This window comes from Bacillus rossius, chromosome 2 (genome assembly GCF_032445375.1).
Source record: "Bacillus rossius redtenbacheri isolate Brsri chromosome 2, Brsri_v3, whole genome shotgun sequence".
Lineage (NCBI taxonomy): Eukaryota > Metazoa > Arthropoda > Insecta > Phasmatodea > Bacillidae > Bacillus > Bacillus rossius.
In genome coordinates, this window is record NC_086331.1 from 60,979,610 (window position 1) to 60,999,730 (window position 20,121).

The 20,121-nt window shown below is 35.4% G+C and overlaps 1 protein-coding gene across 7 annotated transcripts in view; it reads left to right on the forward strand.

The window, feature by feature from the left end:
• The window catches only part of LOC134529317 (sphingomyelin phosphodiesterase), a 192,436-nt gene that overhangs the window by 86,375 nt on the left and 85,940 nt on the right, over positions 1-20,121 (forward strand). For 5 of the 7 annotated variants that reach the window (XM_063363255.1, XM_063363256.1, XM_063363254.1 and 2 more), the window contains exons 3-5: positions 10,637-10,839; positions 15,289-15,451; positions 20,029-20,121. The exon at positions 20,029-20,121 is cut by the window's right edge and continues 41 nt beyond it. In XM_063363255.1, the coding sequence (XP_063219325.1) occupies positions 10,637-10,839; positions 15,289-15,451; positions 20,029-20,121 (459 nt within the window). The remainder of the gene's footprint in view (positions 1-10,636; positions 10,840-15,288; positions 15,452-20,028) is intronic. The other 2 variants (XM_063363259.1, XM_063363257.1) reach the window with 1 other exon arrangement.

The following is a 20,121-nucleotide window of genomic DNA, read 5'->3' on the forward strand; positions in this document are numbered from 1 at the left end:
TTATTAGTTTCCTGATATCAGGTCCCGTAAATATTCCCTCTTTCAACTTCGCATCAGATAAGCTAGGGAAACATGAACAAAGATACTTGAAAGTATTTTCATCTTTCGGTAATGCCTTTACGAACTGTTTGATCAAACCAAGTTTGATGTGAAGTGGTGGAAGCAATATTGTTTCGGGATCCATCAAGCTCGGATTGATGAAATTTTTCACTCCAACTTTCAATTCCATTCTTATTTTCCAATTAATTTTTTTCCAATGTAAATTTCTTGCTCTACTGTCCCATTCACAAATATAACAGGGGAATTTTTTTTAGCCTTGCTGTTGACCAAGAAGCATGCACATGATTTTTAAGTCACCGCAAACTAACCATTTGTGTTCGGTGTGTTTTATTTTCTCCAAAACATTTTTCAAGTTTTCGTTAGTTTCTTAAGATAAACTGAATGAGCTACAGGTATCGATGCAAATTTATTGCAGATAAGCAAAAGGACAGCCTTTAAGTTTCTTTTTGAAGAATCTATAAAGATTCGCCATTCTTGTGTATTGTATTCAATATTGAATTTTTATATTAAACTGCCAATATCACAGCAAAATACTAAATTTTTATTCTTTCTTAAAATACTCCACAAATTCTTCTTCTCTGCTTCGATACCAGTAAAATGTAGTTACATCATCTAATAAATTGTTTTCTTTTAGTTGAGAACCGCAAAGTTCTGCAGCGTCCTTAGATAATCCAAGATGCCGTACCAAATCATTCAGTTCTTGCTGTTTTAAAGGTCGAGGGTCATTTGTAGGGTGAAAAATTTCACCACTGCTTTGCAGATGATCACTTTGTTCTGAGTTTTGTGATAAAGGCGTTTCGAAGCTGTTAGTGTTAGTAGGAACTGGTATGGGTAATTCAGGTCCATGTGGAACTGGCTTTGTTACAGACGAAACATCAGGATACACAATTTTGGCGCGGTTTTTAGAATTGTATCCTGTTACGTTGGTCAAACAAAAATAACAATAATCTGTATGATTTTTTTGTTCCCGCCACAACATAGGAATACCGAATGACAATGATTTTGATTTACCGTAAGTCCACTGTCTTAACACTTCAACACATAGCCGGCATACTGTATGCGGAACCCACTTTTTCTCTTGGTAACATAACCTCATTCCGAAGTAAGCATAAGCATTTTTTACAAAGTGTGTTATTTTTAATCTTTGCATAACTATTGTATATTGTCCGCAAATATAGTAAAATACATTTGGATTCTTTTTGCAACTTCGAGGAGCCATAGTTACAGATTTAATAAAACAATATTTTATTACACTTTTTTTGCAGTTTAAACCACTATGATTAGCAGAGCTGCCAACCATTACGGATTTTCCGTAATTATTACGGATTTTAACCCCGAATTACGGAATTACGGAACATCGCTAGTTTATTACGGAAACGAGGCTTTGTGCTGCATGGTAACGGAAAAATTTACGTTTCTGCTGTGCGTGTTTCGTGAACGCTGTTTGAATACTTCGGTTGGTTGCTCAAATAACGGAACTAGTAAGTGTGCGCATGTACGATGTACTGTCGAAATAAGTAAATTAATTCTCGTGTTTTCAAATAATAATGGGATGGTATTACGTCCGTTGTACGATACAACTAGTACATATCCTCGGACTTATCGTTTGAAGGCTACTTACATCACGATAATTTTTGTACGGTACTTTGGCTAACCTGTGTTGTATTAATTTATTTCTTGAAAGCCATTTTTTTCATCATAGTGTTTTTGTCCGGTTTTTGTCGTGTCTACAGACGTGAAAATGTTTTTATTTTTTTCGATAGTGTTGTGTTCTTCAGTGCCGGTTGTAGAAATGAAGCGTGAGACAGAATAATGTGCATCTGTGGGAAAAAACACGCAAGACTTCAGAACTTTCCACTTAAATATTCAAAAGAATGGCCATGATTGTCGTTTTTAAATGTTTGGAACGCCACGGTTTTGTAATGTATGCGCGTGTGACTTTTCGATTGCACATGGTGAAAGGGATGACTGTACACGGCATATTGAATCAAAGAAACATGCAGAACATTTTAAAGCCGTGACTAGCAATAAATCTATATTTTCGTTTTTTCGCTACATCTGAAGAAACGAAAGTAACGAACGCAGTTATTGTTTACAAGTCCTTGTGTTTGTCTTGTTTGTTTACATGACATTTCTTATCGAACCAGGATAAAAGAAGCAAATAAAAAGACAGTTGTTTTAAAGTTTAACTTTGAATACATTGAATTGAAGATTCAAAATATCCAGTAAAATTATTAATATTTCTTACATATTCAGATGATTGTCTTGTTCAAATAGATTTTTTTATGTATTAATTTGCATTGTATTCATATTTTTCTTTTTCTTTTGCATATTATTGTCGTTGTTTTATCTTGTGAGTGTGTTATAATGCCCCAGGAAAAATTTATCGTGCATGATTTACGCGTACTTTTTTCATATACCTAATTGCCATTACTGATGGGTGTGATTTGAGGTTGGCAGCTCTGGATTAGTCATAGACTACATAAAACTTTTTTTTTTTTGATACTTTTTCTCACAGGGGAAAGGCAGGTTAGTAACAATAGACTAAAGGATGGTCGGTCATAGAGTATAGAATAGAAATAGAAATCATGGAATCAATTTTGTAAAAAAAAAAACGAACTTACAGATCTAATGAACTATTATATATTTATCTATATGCAAAAAGAATGTGACGTGATACGTTAAAACAAGGTTTATATTTGCTATATACACACCAACATCTACATGTTTGTGATAAATTTGTTTAAAAAAACTTTTTCATCGCAGACCTGTGTTATTTCTTTTAGAATCTCTTTGAATACCTACAAAATATCCAAGATAGTTGAGAACTCGACCAGAGATAATGAGGATGTGGGTTTAATTTTAATAGTAGTTTAAAAATTTTAGATGCAGAGAGGGAGATGCAGAGTGAGGGAGACACTGAGGAGAGACAGGGAGGGACACTGAGAAGGAGAGACAGAGATGAAGACACTGAGGAGAAGTAGAGTGAGAGAGACAGAGACAGAGATAGACACACAGAGAAGGAGACACAAAGGGAGAGACACACAGAGAAACAAAGAGAGATTCAGAGAGAGAAGGGGCAAGGGTACAGGGAGACAGAGACAGAGAAACAGAGAAACATAAAGGAGAAAGACAGTGAGAGAGAGCTAGAGGGAGAGATATGGAGGAGGGAGGGAGACAGACAGAGAGAGAGGAGAGGATAGTGAGAGCCAGACTAATGTACATATACACAAACGTACACTTTTCTTTTTTTTTTTTACCAATACCCACACACATGACTAATATTTCTCTTTTTTCTAAGCTTGGGAAACCCTTAAATTGCAAACTTTATTTAAGAATGTGCTATAATTAGTGGAAAATGCAAATATCTGTGTTGTAACACTAGATGAAATGCATGTTTGTGTGTATATTTTGTTTAAATAAAATGTCTGATTTGTGAATTAAGTAAGCATGTGAGAGACAGATGTACTCCGACCTTTCGGCCGGCGTTGCTCACGTATCCCCTCCCAATGTGCGCCCTTGAATGGTAGTATGGGAGTATCTTCCAGTTCCTTTCTTTATAATATTCCAGAGCTTTTTAAATATTCAGAACTGCAAGGGATCACTCCCTATTTGTTGATTGGGCGGGTATTAGAGCTTCGGAGCTGACCAGAGGCCAGGGCCACCAACCCAGCATAGTTGCCTCCTCAGCCCCTCCACCACACTCAGCTTACCAGACAGTTGGCTGTGTCCTGTGCCCTAAGACTTTCTCAGCACTGCTGGCACCTTCCCCAACCTCCCACATCACACTGGGACCCCTCAAAACACCCAGTGAACCTGTGGTCCGGTGGAGGCCTATCCAACATCTGTTAGCTATCCAGGCTAATACCGGAGCTGTGTCGTCACTCACAACGTCGACTCCGCATCGGGCTAGGGAACCCTTGGATCCTGCTCCAAGCGATCGGAGCACCACTACCAAGTACGAGTCCTACCCAATCAGAATCCAGGGCCTTGTAGGAAACCTCAGCGGGACACCGTTCAATCTTTCATGGATTCTTCCCATACTACTACCAACTTGGCGTTGATTCGGCAGACTGTTCGCCAGCTGCTAACCGACTGCCACTCTTCAGAGTTGTCCACAGGATGTCCTCGTCTCCTCGGATTACCCTCCGACCTGCCGTACCTCGGTCCGGCTGATTAAGGCCCCCCGAAAGTGCCTGAACTCATCCGGCGGCGATCGCAGGAAGCCCTGACTAGAAATGACAACCTCAGTGCGTGTGTAGGAGGGCCTCGGGGTTGCCTCGGTACACCCCCCCCCCCCCCCCCCCCCCCCCGGATCACTGAACTAGGGGAACGTATCACACTCACACCTAGTCGAGCGGTTTACAGCTCTTTTTTAAGCCCGGGTGCACCCAAACACAGGGGCGCCTTTCAAGGTCCTTCCATTACCATAGGCCTGATCCATTCACTACCAGAAAGGTTTCAATCGCATCTGCTGTTGCCCGCAGATTCAGCCAATCCACCATTTCTGGTCCCATACAAGCAATTGAGGATGCACTGCGGCAGGGTTACGCCCGGCATTGTCCTCTTCAGTTAAGGCGATGCTATGACCAGAGGTTGAGGCTACCCATCCCAACATAGTCTCCACGATTCGCCCCCAACAGCGGTGCCCACGTGGATGCAGAGGATTGCCACTTGGTGCGGAGAGGCTATATATTCGCATCCTTGCACCCATTCCGTGAACCTGTTGGATCATGTCTCGGATACTAGAGCCGGCAACAGCTCTGACACCTCAAGGGACAAAATCACCTTCCCCGCAGGGTCAGGTCCTCTCCCGCCCATGTGAGAGACAGAGAGAGTTATTTCGAAGCAGGATATCAGGGGTCAGTGGAGCAGGTTTTAGGAACCACTTTTATCAGAGTGTATTCTACTGCCCGCTGTGAACGGAGACCATAAGGAAAGATAAGATAACCTTATAGTTTAATGATCAGCCTTGAAGAGTTAAGATTCACAAAGTGAAGCTGATAGCAGTAAATATAGTTTATTAAAAGGAGAGAAATTACAAGTTAGCCAAGAAACTCAGTGCAAGGTTTTCAGAGCAATGATAAATTATCATCTGTACGCAGCCTAGAAAACACCAACTGTGAATGAAATTGGGAAAATATACTCCTACTCATTTGCATGTGCATGGTTTTAATAATGGGGATGCCAACTGAAAAATTAAGGTTCTCTTAAATATGATCAAAAGTATAACAACATACCTATTTAAAATTTTGCAGCCTTGTATTTAATAATATAATAAACCTGTTAAAATAATTTGGCATTTTTTATTTTCTTAGAACGTAATCTATGTCTCACATATGGCAGTATTTTATAATAGGCCATTAGTCATCTGTGGTAATAATAATGCCTACATAAAAATACAGTTATGACTAATAAGTCTTTGACTATGGTTTATGTATTTTTTATATTCATATTCTTTAATGCCCATAAAATGTAACACCATATTCTTTAATACCCATAAAATGTAACATAGGCATTTAATTAATTTTTATGTTCAAGGTCTGTGGCAGGCAAGTTTTGTGTGTTACACAGTCCATTGCAACTAGTGGTGCACTGATATCGGTAACGATTCAGGGATTAATACAAGATACTGATCATAATCATAACTATTCATCATTTAAGCAATTATTAATACATATTACCTGTTTAATAAAAAAACAGGATGGCCACCTGACCACAGGAATATTAGAAACTAGAAAAGACATGTGCAGTGAATTGTTTTGCTGCCAGAAATTATTAACACGTTCAGGAAGATTCTTGTAACTTCTCATTATCTTAAATACGTTGACTCGAATTGCATGCAATTAAATTGCATGCAATTGCTGACTATTCTCAGCTGTATTAGGTTAAAATTGATGGAAAATAACAGATTTCAAAAGTTACAAAAAAATTAAAAAAAGTTTAGTCAGGTACATAAAAAACTCCACAAATTTCTAGTATTGAAAGTGTTAAATGTGGCTGAGCATGTTAGAAACAGCTTAGTTGAAAAGCACATGATCTTCTTTGTCACTTGTGACACTTTTCACGGAATTTATTTAATGCGAGATCATCGTGCACCTGCTGTAACATACGAAAGGACAATGGTCTCAGAATTTATTTTCTCTCTTGTATTTTTTTCCTTCGATTTTTGTACCTCATTAAAAGACTGCAGTAGAAGTTTGGAAAATACTGGGGATATGTGATTTGACAACATGGAAAGCAAGAGGAATCCAATTGATATAATTAAATATACAACACTGTTAAATAATTCCTTTTTTTATCCTGTTCTTAAGTTTCCTACCCAGAACCACAACCTTGATTTCTCCAAACTTTTAGTGAGAGTGAACGTAACAGACTCATACCCACCTAAAAATTACAATAAAAGCAGAAGCAGTAATTTTGAAGTTTTATTTTAATATCAGAGGCTTTTAAAACTAAAATTTGATATTGGCAAAAAAAAAAACACTTCATTTGCCACATTTGATATTCAGTTGGTTGCAATGAGGTCTAATCTTTCTAATTTTTACAAGCGTAACTCTTGCACTGTTGATTCTAGTGCAAAAATTATGTATTGTTTTAATTATAAGACTGCTGAGGCACATGTGTTGAAACTGTATTGAGGCCTTGCGTATTATTATATTGGCAAGATAATTGCACTTAACAGTCAGTTAAATGGATTAATCTTGCATACCTAAATAATTATTTATGCATGAAAGCACACTTGTTTTCAGTTTCTAACACAGTGGGAACACAAATAATTTTCCTACAGAACAAGTAGAATAGAATGTTGCCTGAAAATTTGAAAATGTTTGCCTTTGCCAGTACTCCATTGTTTTCACTAGTATGAAATAACAAAAGAAAAACTTTAGTTTAAGTCCATACTGGAATCTAAATTGATGTTTTTTAAGTAAATTATTTGTGGTTATACCACAATATAATTTATATTTGAGAGGCCTGTCTTTCTTGGGAATTTTCCTAAGTTTGCAACTTTCTCTGGAGGAAATTCCAAAATGGTACTTGTGTGAACATTGGACATTCCTGTTTCCCAAAAACGGTGTTTTAAAATTTCTATTGAATTAAAAAAAACTCATTAGTGGGCAGAGCTATGAAATCAAGGGAAATTTTGGGGTAAAAACAAATAAAAAATTTGGAAAATTATTAAAATCCCTGTAACAGTTTTACAGAGTATTTAATTTGATACTAACGTGCACTTATTTTCAGCTTCTAAAAAACACAGTTTTTTCTGACTTCAGGGCCTTTTTCCATTACCCAGTTTCCCTATAATATCATGCCATAAGGATCAAGTGCATGGATTTTCGACATACCAAATTAAAACAGCAAGCATCGTGTACTATAAGATAAATATATACAGGATCATGCCATCAAATGTATACGATCATGGTATTAAATATAAAAACAATACTAAAGCAGGGAATAATCAGCTATGTCAGACCTTTAAGCAGATAATGGAAACATTCTAGAACCTTTGACAACATGTGAATTCCACGAAGTACCCAATGTAATCAGGAGTTTGCAGCACATATGTACATTCTGACTCACTTTACACTCCTGGAAATACCAACCATGCTTACATCAGAAATTACAATGGTACAAAACCATAGAATCCTCAACTAACTACTTGCAATTAACACACCAAATGACACACAAACAACAAATTCAGTTTGACAATTTGTGCCTCCATCCCACTATGTAAGTCAGAATACTTCTGAAAATGCAATAAAAACCATATCTGAAATAATACAAATCATTGTACAATTTTAAAATAACTAAAATGAAACTTACATAATATAACCCTTCTTTATAGTTGCAGTCACGTATACAACTGTAAAACATATTATAAAATGGCTTCTATAATTAATAAATTTCCACACATTTCCACACTTGACACAATTACTAACTACTGAAACGTAAAACACACACCAAGTTAACATGGTGCCAATGAAGTACGTATGTGAAAACAGCAAACCTCTTGCAGGTAATTAAAACCTCACAATCTTTGACTCTTGTTGCAACACAACCACCACAGTGGTTTGTAAAATTGAAATATAACAACTGTTACGAATGGGGAAAATGTGTTCGTAAGGATAGCCCAATTAATATTCATACAGTTTTATATACTACTATTTTACATTACTAATTTAATTACAACACTTAATGTCTGTTCACAAATCACTCGCACTTAAAAATGTCTGTTCATTAATCAATAAATAGCTGTCCAGTACACAGTTCACATTACTCACTGGAGCTAGGCTCAACAGTAGTTCGCTCCTTACCTCGCACCTGTCCACAAACACAGTATCACGCTACTTGGTCAGACACGCACAGTCCTGTCGCTTCGCCTTACGCCCCTCGCCGGTCACACACTTCACTCTCTCGCCTGTTGGAACTCTCGGACCTCCCGCAGAGACCGGCGTCGCTTTTATACCCGTGGCAGTTTTTCTGGGAACTGACTGGAATGATTGTGATGTGTCACGTCATCCCAGGCCGACCCAATGCTCTAAGCATCCAGAATAGCATCGTGTCATTCACGCCACTCTACGCAGTGGCCCGCGGAATTCCCACACCGCTAAGGGATAGAAAAAAGCACCCAGGTTGGGCAAGAGGGAGTGGCCGTTATAATCCCCCAGCGGTATGCGTGCATGACGGTCATTGGCACCATGCAGCATCCCCCGGGCCAGAATACTGCTGGAAGGCCCCGCTCAGGTGTCTGGCACATGTGGCGGCCCTGCTTCCCACATTCGTAACAATAATATTTTAAATATCTTTTTTTAATCTATAGATAATCAGTCTGTCTTTTTATTTACTGTCTGACAATATGGACTGTCTGACAAGTCACTGGTAGCAAAATCAATTATTGCAAGTCATAAGTTTTACAGTCAGTATTCAAATCAATAATTAGTTAAGTAATATTGGTGCATCTTTAGAAATTGACCTCGCACACAGCACTTGACAAAGGTGTATTGTGCTATTAAATATTTTAATGTTTCAATAATGGAGTGCTTCATCTAGTCAGAGATGTATAAATATGACTGTTAAGTTACCAAGTATCAAAATTAGTATATTTTTTATGTATTTGATACATTTGGGATTTTTATTTGGTTAAAAATAAGTGCTTTTTCAGACTATGGTTTACACAACTGGCCCAAAAATTGATTTATTACTTACACAGGGGTGTTAAAATCCATACAATATATTACTGAGCCAATTCCTAGTTTTCACTCAATAAGTCATTAAGTTAAATAAAAATTAAAACATATGAAATGATTAAGACCACCAAGAGAACTTCAAATATTTTTCTGGGTTTGAAATCTGTGTGTACTTGATTATGTGAACCTATTTGAATTATCCTTCCAACATTATTATTAAGGGATTAATTTTAGTGCCTGACACATCTGTCCACTATTTTATGACTTCTTTAAGTTGCTATTGTTAACATTTTGTTACAGCTATATAAAGAGAAGCTTAAAATCTTATGTTGTGAAATAAGTTTTGATAGTTGTTTTCTAGATATTTATGAATTAAAGCAGCAGTTATAATTTTTTTTTTCTGTTAACAGGAATGCATATATTAATTGGAATCATTTATCTTTTGTAACACATTTATTCTTAAAATTTATGACTATGCTAATAATTGTATTATATCTTGTGATTGTTTACATTCTATATTTTTAGTGGTACTCCAGCCAGCAGAAGGATACTCTGTGGCATTGTTCACTAACACATTATGCTGATATGGCAAAAGTCATGGTTTCTGTCTCAACACACTGACATTGTTCATAACTATAAGCACTGAGTCAGTACCCAAGTAGATTTTAGCCTAACCCTACCAAACAAACAAACAAACAAACAAACAAGTACCAGCAAACAGAAGACTATTTTTAATGAGATTATGTTATTTCTTTGAGGCAGTTAAGGAAGCATCTGTTGTAGCTTAGTACTTACTGTACGTAATGAGTGAAACCATTAATTTTTGCAATTGTGTGGTAAAAAGTAATTTATCTGTTGTTATAAAATTATTTGAAAATCTATTGTAGGTTCCAAAATATTTTGTGCATTTAGGGGTTATTAAATTTAGTCCACTTCAGCTAAAAAAAATTTTGTTGTTGAGAAGAAAATTCAAAAATAACTAGTTTTCAGTTTGTAACTCTTCTAAAATTGAGTTTGGGTGTTATTTTTGTTACCGTTATTCATTGGGTATGATTATCAAACAATTTTGATTTATATTTTGCTGCTTACTATTGTTTTTGCAGCAAAATCTTTTGTAACTTAAATAAAGGACATTTTTGACTTTTAAGTTTCAGTTATTCCCAATTGAAGAACTGTTAATTGTGTAGGAAAAATAAATTTATAAAATCATTTATTGTATTTACATATTTTCTTAAAAATATAATTTACGAACATATGACTTACATTGATTATTCTTTAGCAGTGTTGGGCTATTAAGATGATACTGACATAAGTGTGTGACAGTATGAATATGCTTTATTTTTACTTATAACTACAAAAAATTTTTTTGGAATGGCTAATGTTTACAGGCATGCCTCTGTCTTCAAACACAGAGTGGAATGTTTCTTCAGAGTATGATGACCTGTGGCCAGCACTATCCAGCCCAAGCTACTACCTGTTCAGACCATCAACGGTTGTCCTGAATCCAGCCAACCACTCACACACCCTTCCATCAACAAATCTTCCAGAAAATATGGAGTCACAAATTAATAAGCAGTTTCAGCTTTTAAAGGTTTATTTTATGAATTTTTTAATATTTTTTTATAGTCATTATTTTTCTAGTAAAATATTATTTGCTACTTTCATAGCCATTAAATAGCCTCATACTGTTGTGCATAGTAGTCTTCATACATCTGTTTCCATGTGTTAATAGATCTTTAATTTGGCATGCATGATAAGACTTGTAGAGCCAGAGTGGATCATTTATTGCAAAAGTTGCTGAAGTGAATTTAGTCAAGTTAAACATGAATATACCTTCTTACAGAAGAAGCAGCCTATGAAAAATTTATTTATTTTAATGATAAAATGAAACAAATATTTATAGGGTCATTACAGATAGCGATTTAAAAGATACAGTTTTTACTCTTTTTGATCACTTTTCATGGAAAGGTTTTTCTTTTCAATATATTTTAATGTTTTTCTGTATGCATTTCATAAAAATTATGAATTTTATTGTTTTAATTGGTTAGTTTTGTTAATTACGTTTATTGCTTGGTTATAATTTTTAAGTTATTTTTAGTATTATTTTAGTAAATTAATTTTAGTAAATTTATAGTTATTTTGTTTCCATGTAAACACCCATTAAAACAAATGTCTAGTTATCTTTAGGTAAAGTTGGCAGCCTGGTTTTTATTACATTAAGTTTTTAATGAATTTTTAGTTTAAGTTGTTTGAAGATATTTTGTTAATTTTAGTGTAACATATATTTTACATGTGGCCTAAATTATATGGACAAGTATGCTATAAAATATGTTAAACTTGCGCGCCAATAAAAACTGTTCGTACATCTCCGCCGCCAGGCACAATAGGAGAGACGGGTGAAGATTGACTTAATGATGAGTACGACGCATTTGCGAGCACCCATTTGACTGGTGTGGATATGTGTGTGTTCTCTGGCTGCAAGGGCGGTAGCCGCGATTGGGCTGGGCTGTACGGGAGTGATGACTAAACTTAAATAACTTAACGTAAAAGTTACGTATTTGAAATGCATGAGTCGAGAGTACTGGACGGGGATTCGGTAAGCAGAATGCGTGGCGAACAAATGCATGTGCGCCAGATCAGCGAGTCAACGAGCCGGGCAAACCTTCAAGTAGCTGCTTGGTGGATTGCCAAAATTCCTTGTTTTTGGCACTGATTCAGGAGACCTGGTTTTCGCAGCAACGTCTTCAACGAACAAGTAAGTCATCAGCTCCGTCCCCTAAGCCCTTGCATTCTTGTGGGTGGAGTCAGCTGCTTTGTTACATGGCGTCCCAGTTTGACTGTATAAGTGTTGAGACTTCATATTGATTGGTCGTGTGAGGGGATGTCCAAAAACTTGAATTAAACACTATTGAAAGTGAAGTTTATGGCCAGTAGAATTGCTTTAAGTAAAAGAAGAAATCATACTCCCGAAAGGAAAATATGTGGTACCGTGGCGCGCGGACTATTAGTAGACCCAGATCAAATCATTCAAATATCATTCTATAGGAAAATTTAATAAGTATTTGTGTAAATCTTTTTTTTTTTTTTTTTTTTTTTTAGTATTTTCCGTGTGTAGCTATTTAAATTGCTTAAGTATGATAACCAGTCTGAATTGTATTAAGACATTTGCGGTAATTGTAAGTGTGTTACATGTATATAAAAAATGTACAATATTAGCAAATATGTTGTAGCTCTTATTGAATGCAGGCTGATCCATTGCATGCTACAGGAACAATGTTAAAACTCAGTTAATTTTGAATAAAGTGTTGAATGTATTTTGTAGTTGTGTAATTTATTCTAATCAGTTGATTGCAATTGGTTCTTACCTTAAATTTTGTGTATTTGATTGTTTTGCTCTGCTATTTGGGGCACCTGCTTTAAGGAACAGCAAGAAAAATCACACTCAAAAATTACATAAAATTAAAAAAATTAAATTGTAATTTTAAAATTATATTGGAGGCTGTTCCCAGATGGGTGTCTGAATTGTGTTGGCTTATCCTGGATTGGGTAATCCACTACACAAGAGTTTCACTTAAAGTGACATATGAAGTTACGGTCAATATGACTGAACACAATAATTTTTTTGGCCAATTTAAAATCTAAAGGAAAGTTATATACTTGAGCAAAATATCTTGAATTCAGTGGAAAGGGGGATAGTCCTCGGTCAGTCTAGTTTTGTTATGCTTGGCTTACAGCGCAGTGGCCGTTTCGTTAAACTACCTGAGTTAGATGTCGACCTCATTCAGCGACGACCTCATTCAGCTGGGAGTTGTACACGCTTTCCGCCCACTCGCGTTGCCACACAAATCCATAGTTGCTGACTTCCTACTGCTCTGATGGTAATTTCACCATTCGTCCGGCTATACCGAGCCGCTTGTTGGTGTGTAGCTCCATGATTGCTGTGTGCTGCTCGCCTTGGGCGCGTTGGCAGTCATCGCGGCAGTTCAGCTTTGTTCCCACCTGTCCGCAACCGTCTATCGCAGCACACATACCGACCTACTACCTCCTCGTACCGTTGCTTAATCGCAAATCCTCTCCTCTCGCCTTGCGCTGTCGCGGTCCTGTCCACAGCACTCTCGTTGACTTGTGACGTCACAGCTGCATGCGTACAAACAGCGATCATTCAAAATGTTCTGTCATCTCTGTACAGTTCTGTTCAAAGGCTTAACACTCAATGCAAGTCTTGCCAATAAAAAATTAACTAAATTGGAATGTAACAATTAAGTAAATATAAAAATATGTTAGTATTATCCAATAATAAATTACAGAAAACCAGGGTTACAAACAATCACACACATTATTAAATTTAACCTTCCTCACTACCAAAAGGTGTTACTTAGTCCTAATCTTACTGACACTGCAGCACTCATTCTTGATAGTACCTAGAATTGGTCTGAAGTACACTTGAATAACAGTACCATTGTATCCAGGTTATAAAAAGCTTGCGAACTGAATGTCAATGTGACTTGGCAGACACCTTGAAATATAAAGCGAGGCTGACAGTCACACCACAGCACAATTGATGGCTGGGAGATAAAAGAAGTCTCTAAATATAGTGAGCCTGGGAACAGTCATGAAAAATATCTTCTTTCCATCCAATACCTGTCTGATTTCTGTCAAATCAATAAGATGGCTGCATTTGGTTCAAAATTGTTTATACAAAATTCTTATCATTCAGGCAGCGAATGTTTATATACAAATATTTTTTATACTCCAGTATATTCTGGTTTTTTTATTCATTATCTTTCCCGCTCAAATTTATTGTGTACAGAATGGCATCTTTCCTCTTCAAGTAGGTAGACAGCGTGATAAAATTACAAAATTCTCTACGATTCAGAATTTTTTCAGTCCCTTTACTACTTCTTTAATGAAAGCAAAATTCCCTAATATTGTTGCATGTGTAGGTTTAAATAGAGACATGGTCTTCATATTCTATGGTGACTATGAAACTTAACACAAAAGTTAAAACAACAGAAAAAAAGGAAAAGCTAATTTGAACGTATGTTACAAAATTGAAAACATAAAATGCCTGATCAGAATGTTGGCAGACTGACAAAGATGAAAACTATGTCAACAAACCTTACTGTATTAATTTAGGAAGAGTTCTGTGGTACCAGTGAGACATGGTGGTTGAGTGGTTAGACCACTCACCTTCCACAAAGGCAATCCGGTTGTATCCAAGTTCTTTGCATGTGGGAAACATTGCGGATGTTGGCATGACAGGTGGGTTTTCTTGGTGTACTCCCGTTTCCCCCACCAGTGCATTCTGTTGCTGCTCCATACCTTATCTCAGCTCACCTGATGTATTCTTCAGGCTGGTCGGAACAACAAGTCCCTCGGGTAGAGCAGCCAACTCCTATGAGTGTCAGCCCCATTTCGTCCATGTAGACCCTGCGTCAGGCGGGAAACTATATGTCGATTTTCATTCTTTGTTACCAGAGATTGGAGCCAACAAACAATAAGGTGATTTAGATCAGGTAACTGAAAATTTCCTGTTCATTACATGGTGACTAACAGGGTAACATAGACATAAGGGTGACGTCTTTGGACACATTTATGGTCGGAGAGTTCATTCCTTTAAATAAGTCCTAAAGCTGTAAACAGTCTTCTTTCTTCCTTTATTAGAGTTTGTTGTCTCCACCGAACTTCATCATGTTTTGCTGGACTTTCTGGCATTGTACTTTGAATCATCCAAGTATTATTTTATTCACACTTTTTTTTTACCATGATTGAAGAGACCAGAAAAAAATGTGTGAATTGACCACTATTTTAAAATAAATAAGTTTGAGTTAGACAGCTTCTACACTATAATTTTTTTACTGCATTAGTATAAAAGTTTTGAGAAAGTTTTACCTTGACTTTGCATCATATTGTAAAATAAAAAATTATCATTTCAGACATTTATAAACCCACTTGTGTGTAGTGTATTTTTTTTAAGTAGATGTCTAATGCACATAAATATTTAATATAGACATTTTTGCATATTATTTTTTGTTATCAGATGAACTACTCACGTATTATGAATGATGTATATGATAAGTCTAGTGGCCGCCACCTCCCTCGTCTGGTCGACAAAGCGCTCAGGCTGTTCGATCTCAAACAAGTAATGCAGGAGTTGGAGACCAGTGTGATGTCAAAAGTCTCGTGCACCGCATGTAAAGCAGGTTGTGTATTTAACCTTTTTTTCTTACTTTTCTTAAGTTAGAAGATATGAAGATTTTTATGTTGTAGTTATATTTATTCAATAAAAGAATAACTTACGAACTTACACAAAACTAAAATTAAAATATTTCATGAACTTATCAAAAATTTAATCTAATATTTTTACATGCTTGCAAGTTTTTCATTTGTGTTGTTAAGATTTAGAACTTGTAGATAATTAAATAAATAGAACTCAAAATATGAAGTAAAAGTAAATTTTACTATACAGTAAAACAGTCTCATTGTAAAAGTTTGTTCTCCTGTTACAGTCAATAAAATCAACTAATTGTGTTGCAGTGGCTTTTAGCCATGGATATTTATACTGTAAAACCCCTATAACAAAACTAAAGGGACTGAATTTTTCCTTGTTTGGTTTCAAGGCGTTCTTCATTAAGGTGTGGAATGAAACAAAGGTATTTACTGTACTAAGTTCACTGCATCAGATTTTCCAATATTAATGGACACAACAGGTGAAATTTTTGAGTGGCACTCATAAAAATTGCAGTTCATTTTGAATATTGAGTTATGAAATAAAAGAATATATAGAAGTATTTTATCTTTATTAGAGGTGTGTCAAACTCTCAACTGCCATTAAATTGTGTCAGTCAATTAGTAATTTATATGCTGTGAAAATATTTGATCAAAGAAATCAGTCAAATTAATGGTCATGTATTTGTAGTGTTCATTTTCCATTATATCAGCAATATTCTGTATTTTTTGCAAAGTTTTTCAGTGTCTTATTTCTACTATGAATATTTCTGTGAATATTTAAATATTAATATTTTTAATTATTATTATTTCATTAAATGTTTAAAACAGTTTTTTTGTCATTCAACATAATTAATCAAATATGAATAAATGTAAGCATTTTTAAGAAAAAAAAATTATTTTATATCTGTGTCCCTATTTTATAAAAGTTTACATTCGAAAGAGAAGAAAAAATGTTTGGTCACATAGAGATAAAAATGCCTTGTGTTAGGTACAGTTTTGAGTGTGACTTAACAGTTTGTTGCAAGGAATTTTTGTTACAAAGAGGTGCACTATATAGGAGTTTTACTGTGCCCGTGCACGTACGTGTGTGTGTGTGTGTGTGTGTGTGCGCGGGAAAGCAACAAGTGCGATCTTTGATTTAGCATAGAACTAACCTCAAAAAAGTTGTAGGTGCAGAAATGAAAAAAAAAACCTAACCTCCCAAGTCAGTAGGATCATAAACACCCAAGAAAAAAAACATTGCTTAGTAAATTACTACTTTTTTCTAACAATTTTTTTAAACTTTTCTTTAATAGTATCTTAATTGTTTATTCTCACTTCTTTTGTAGGTCAAGTAATGATCTCAAGCTTAAGCAAGTAGTACATCACAATAATAGAGCAGGTTCTTTCTTTTATTAATGCCGGTAAATTTATGTACTTAAATTGCAATTATTTAGATATGTAACAAAATTCTTAAACATGTAAACACACAAAATAACCCCAAAATAAGAAAAATGTTTCCATAGAACTAGAGATACAGAAGAAGCACTTCTTAGTCAAATGGTTGCTGGTCATAAACTAAATACTGCAAAGAGAACTCAAAGTATCGGCCAAACTATATATTGTGTAGCTTTCAGCTTCTGACTGCTTGTATTTACTTATTTTAATATTGAAGCATATAATCTTTGAGGACTGTGGAATGTTTTTAAACAACCGATGATAGGGATGCAAGGTCGATATGGACTGATAAATACCAGAAAATATTCAGAAAAATAATATATGCAAATTGTTTCATTTTTTTCATGTAAGTTTTGGACCCATTTTATCATTAAAATTTTTGTGAGTTTATTTTTAAACATTAGTTCTGTAGTATCAGAGTTTTTGGAAGTGAATTCTCAGTATTTCATAAATAAGTGACAAATTCACATTTTCTCCAAAAAATCACTGAAATTCGTGTAAATATCTTGTTATCGCAAATGCAAGAAATGGAAGTCCGTAGTCATTAGGACCTACAAAACTCCAGAACATGTAATCATCTAATTTTTTTACCAATTAAGATTTCTTTTGTTAATTTTTATTACATATTTAGCCTTAAACATTAATGCCCTAAAATAAATATTCCTGAAACATTGTGTTGAATGGAAAGAAAAAACACATTAAATTAAGGTTGAGAACTTACATTCTAATCATTGCTTGAAAGCCTACATAGCTTTTTTAAAATGTCAAACAAATCAAGCCTTGAAAAATTAATTTTTTGAAACATTTTAGTTTCAGCATAAATTGTTATTACATTCATAATTCTCATCAAAGCTTTAGCAGTTTGACGACACCTGGCTCTCTGACCCCTGTTGCGAGTTATTTCCTATCGTGACGAGAGCGCCGGCCAGCCTAGAACTCAGGGAGTGAACGTGTTCTCACCTTGTGGCTTACAACAGGGGGCCAGGACAACAGCTGTCGGCCGCTCGAGACGCCGTTTAGTTCGGTCTATGTAGGTCCGTAGTTCGGTCTATGTAGGTCCGTAGTTCGGTCTATGTCGTTGAGGCACTGGCTGCTGAACAGCAAACCACTCACGAGTCGCTAGCGGCGAAGTGCGGAGCAGCGCTCAGACGCGTCCGTCGCGGATGAGAGGCGAGCTACGACTGCCTCCCATGCACCGGAGCACGGCGAGCGTGAAGCACGAGATGCGTGAGAGACAGTATGCGGTCCGGGTCAGATTACACTGTTATTTATCACACCAGCCGCCACGCTCGGGTGCGCTCACCCCTCAAAGCCCCACTCAAACGCTTCTTTACACTCATGCCCGGACCAGACGGCTATGGGCAACAGCGGGCCTAGGGACCAGGACAGACACGACAGCTATCGTCAAGTTGATGTAAAATCCTTAATACTCCAGTATGTGTTATTAAAAGAGAATCTTTAATTCTGAGTGGTCGCCACACGGTGACACTGTGTGAGGCTAAAATAAAAACCAAATTTCTTTTGCAATTGTAAGATGCACGTGACATTGTCATCTCAAAAACAAGTGATGAAATTGTATGTAGAAAATTTCCTTTCCAGCATACCAATTCTACAGGCAATGAATTTGCTCATTCACAGCTAAAAGTTTAGTGTTTGTATTAAAGGATCCCTGTTTGCAACATGTAGGAATTATTTCGGGTTTAACACGGAGAAGCTCTCTGGTGATACAAAGTATTTTTAAGTTTGTGACTTGGAACGTTTAATTAACTTCAGTATTTGTTGGAAAACTGAGAAATAATTAAATTTTGTTTGATTACAGCTTTTATATCTGTAAAAACATACCTATTTCGGTGTAGAGTTTCATGTGCATGTAAAAAAAAGTTTATCTGAAATGAAAACAAACCATACTGATGTGATATATATATATATATATTTATTTTAGTTTTGGTAAGCTCAAAATATTAATCAAATGATGCTTCTGTGTTAATTTTCTGTATCTCACAAAACCTTATCTCCAATTTTGTGTACAAAAAAAGGATAATAATATTTAAAATTTTAAGTATTCATTTTTTTTATGTGTTACTTCCACTTATTATTGCCTTATTGATGTTAAAGGTAAAAGATGCAAGCATCCATAACTGTGTGTAAAGTGTATGTTGGTTTACGAAAACATTTAAAGCAGTTGAAGTGTTAGGAACCCAAAAAAACTGTAAATAAAAATGTTCAAGAACAGTGTTAAAATAAGGCAAAATCTGTGCAAAATTTGAGTGTAACAGCATTAAAGCGGTGTGAGGAATTGGTGTAAAAAATTGTTCTAAAATTCTTTACCAAATATTCATTCTTGCTTTTTTACTTTTATATTGAGATATTAGTTTTAAATAACAGCAACTATCCCCAAATTCTCATCAAATAATTAGCTCTATATCTTTATTTGATCATCTCTATAACATTCTAATTTTCAACCAACCAAGATCATTTATTGTTAATTTAGTGGTCGAAACTATAAATTTACAAAAACAAAAGGTAAAAAAAAGAGAAGATTGGTTAATTCAGTATTATTTTTCATGTTTTTTTTTTTCGATTTTTTTTTTGGGAGCTAATTTATTCCTCCACATACAGCTTTTATAAGTGTCATGTCACATAGCCTACTAAAAAAAACATAAAACATAAAACCAGTTACAACAATAAAATGCATAGTAGTTTCTCTTGTTAACAAACCCATTTTGCTCTTTTAATACATAACCAAACACATGACTATACAAGATGTGTAACTTTTATGTTGCCTTACACAGTACTAGAGCAATTGATCATGTTTGTGCCATTAGTCAATGCTAGTTATTACTACTGTTATAGAAACACATACTTCATTGAGGTACAGAAATTTATTTTATCAAAATTTGTTTGTTCTGTAACAAATCAGTGATGTAGAACATACTTTCAGAAATTGCATTAATCAATACATGATAAATAGTTGCAGTTTATGCCAAATGTTGCATTTTCTTACTAAAATGTAAATTTTGGTGCTCACCAATTGGTTGTAAAACATGACTCGTACTATGATGCAGATGAATTTAAACTTTCACTTCCAATAATCATTCTTCCTGTGTTACAGGAGCTGGTCTTCTGCAGCATTACATTCATGCTGGTAAAACACTGGATGATATAAAGAAAATAGTTCTTCAGTTTTGCATCAGTTTGAAAATAC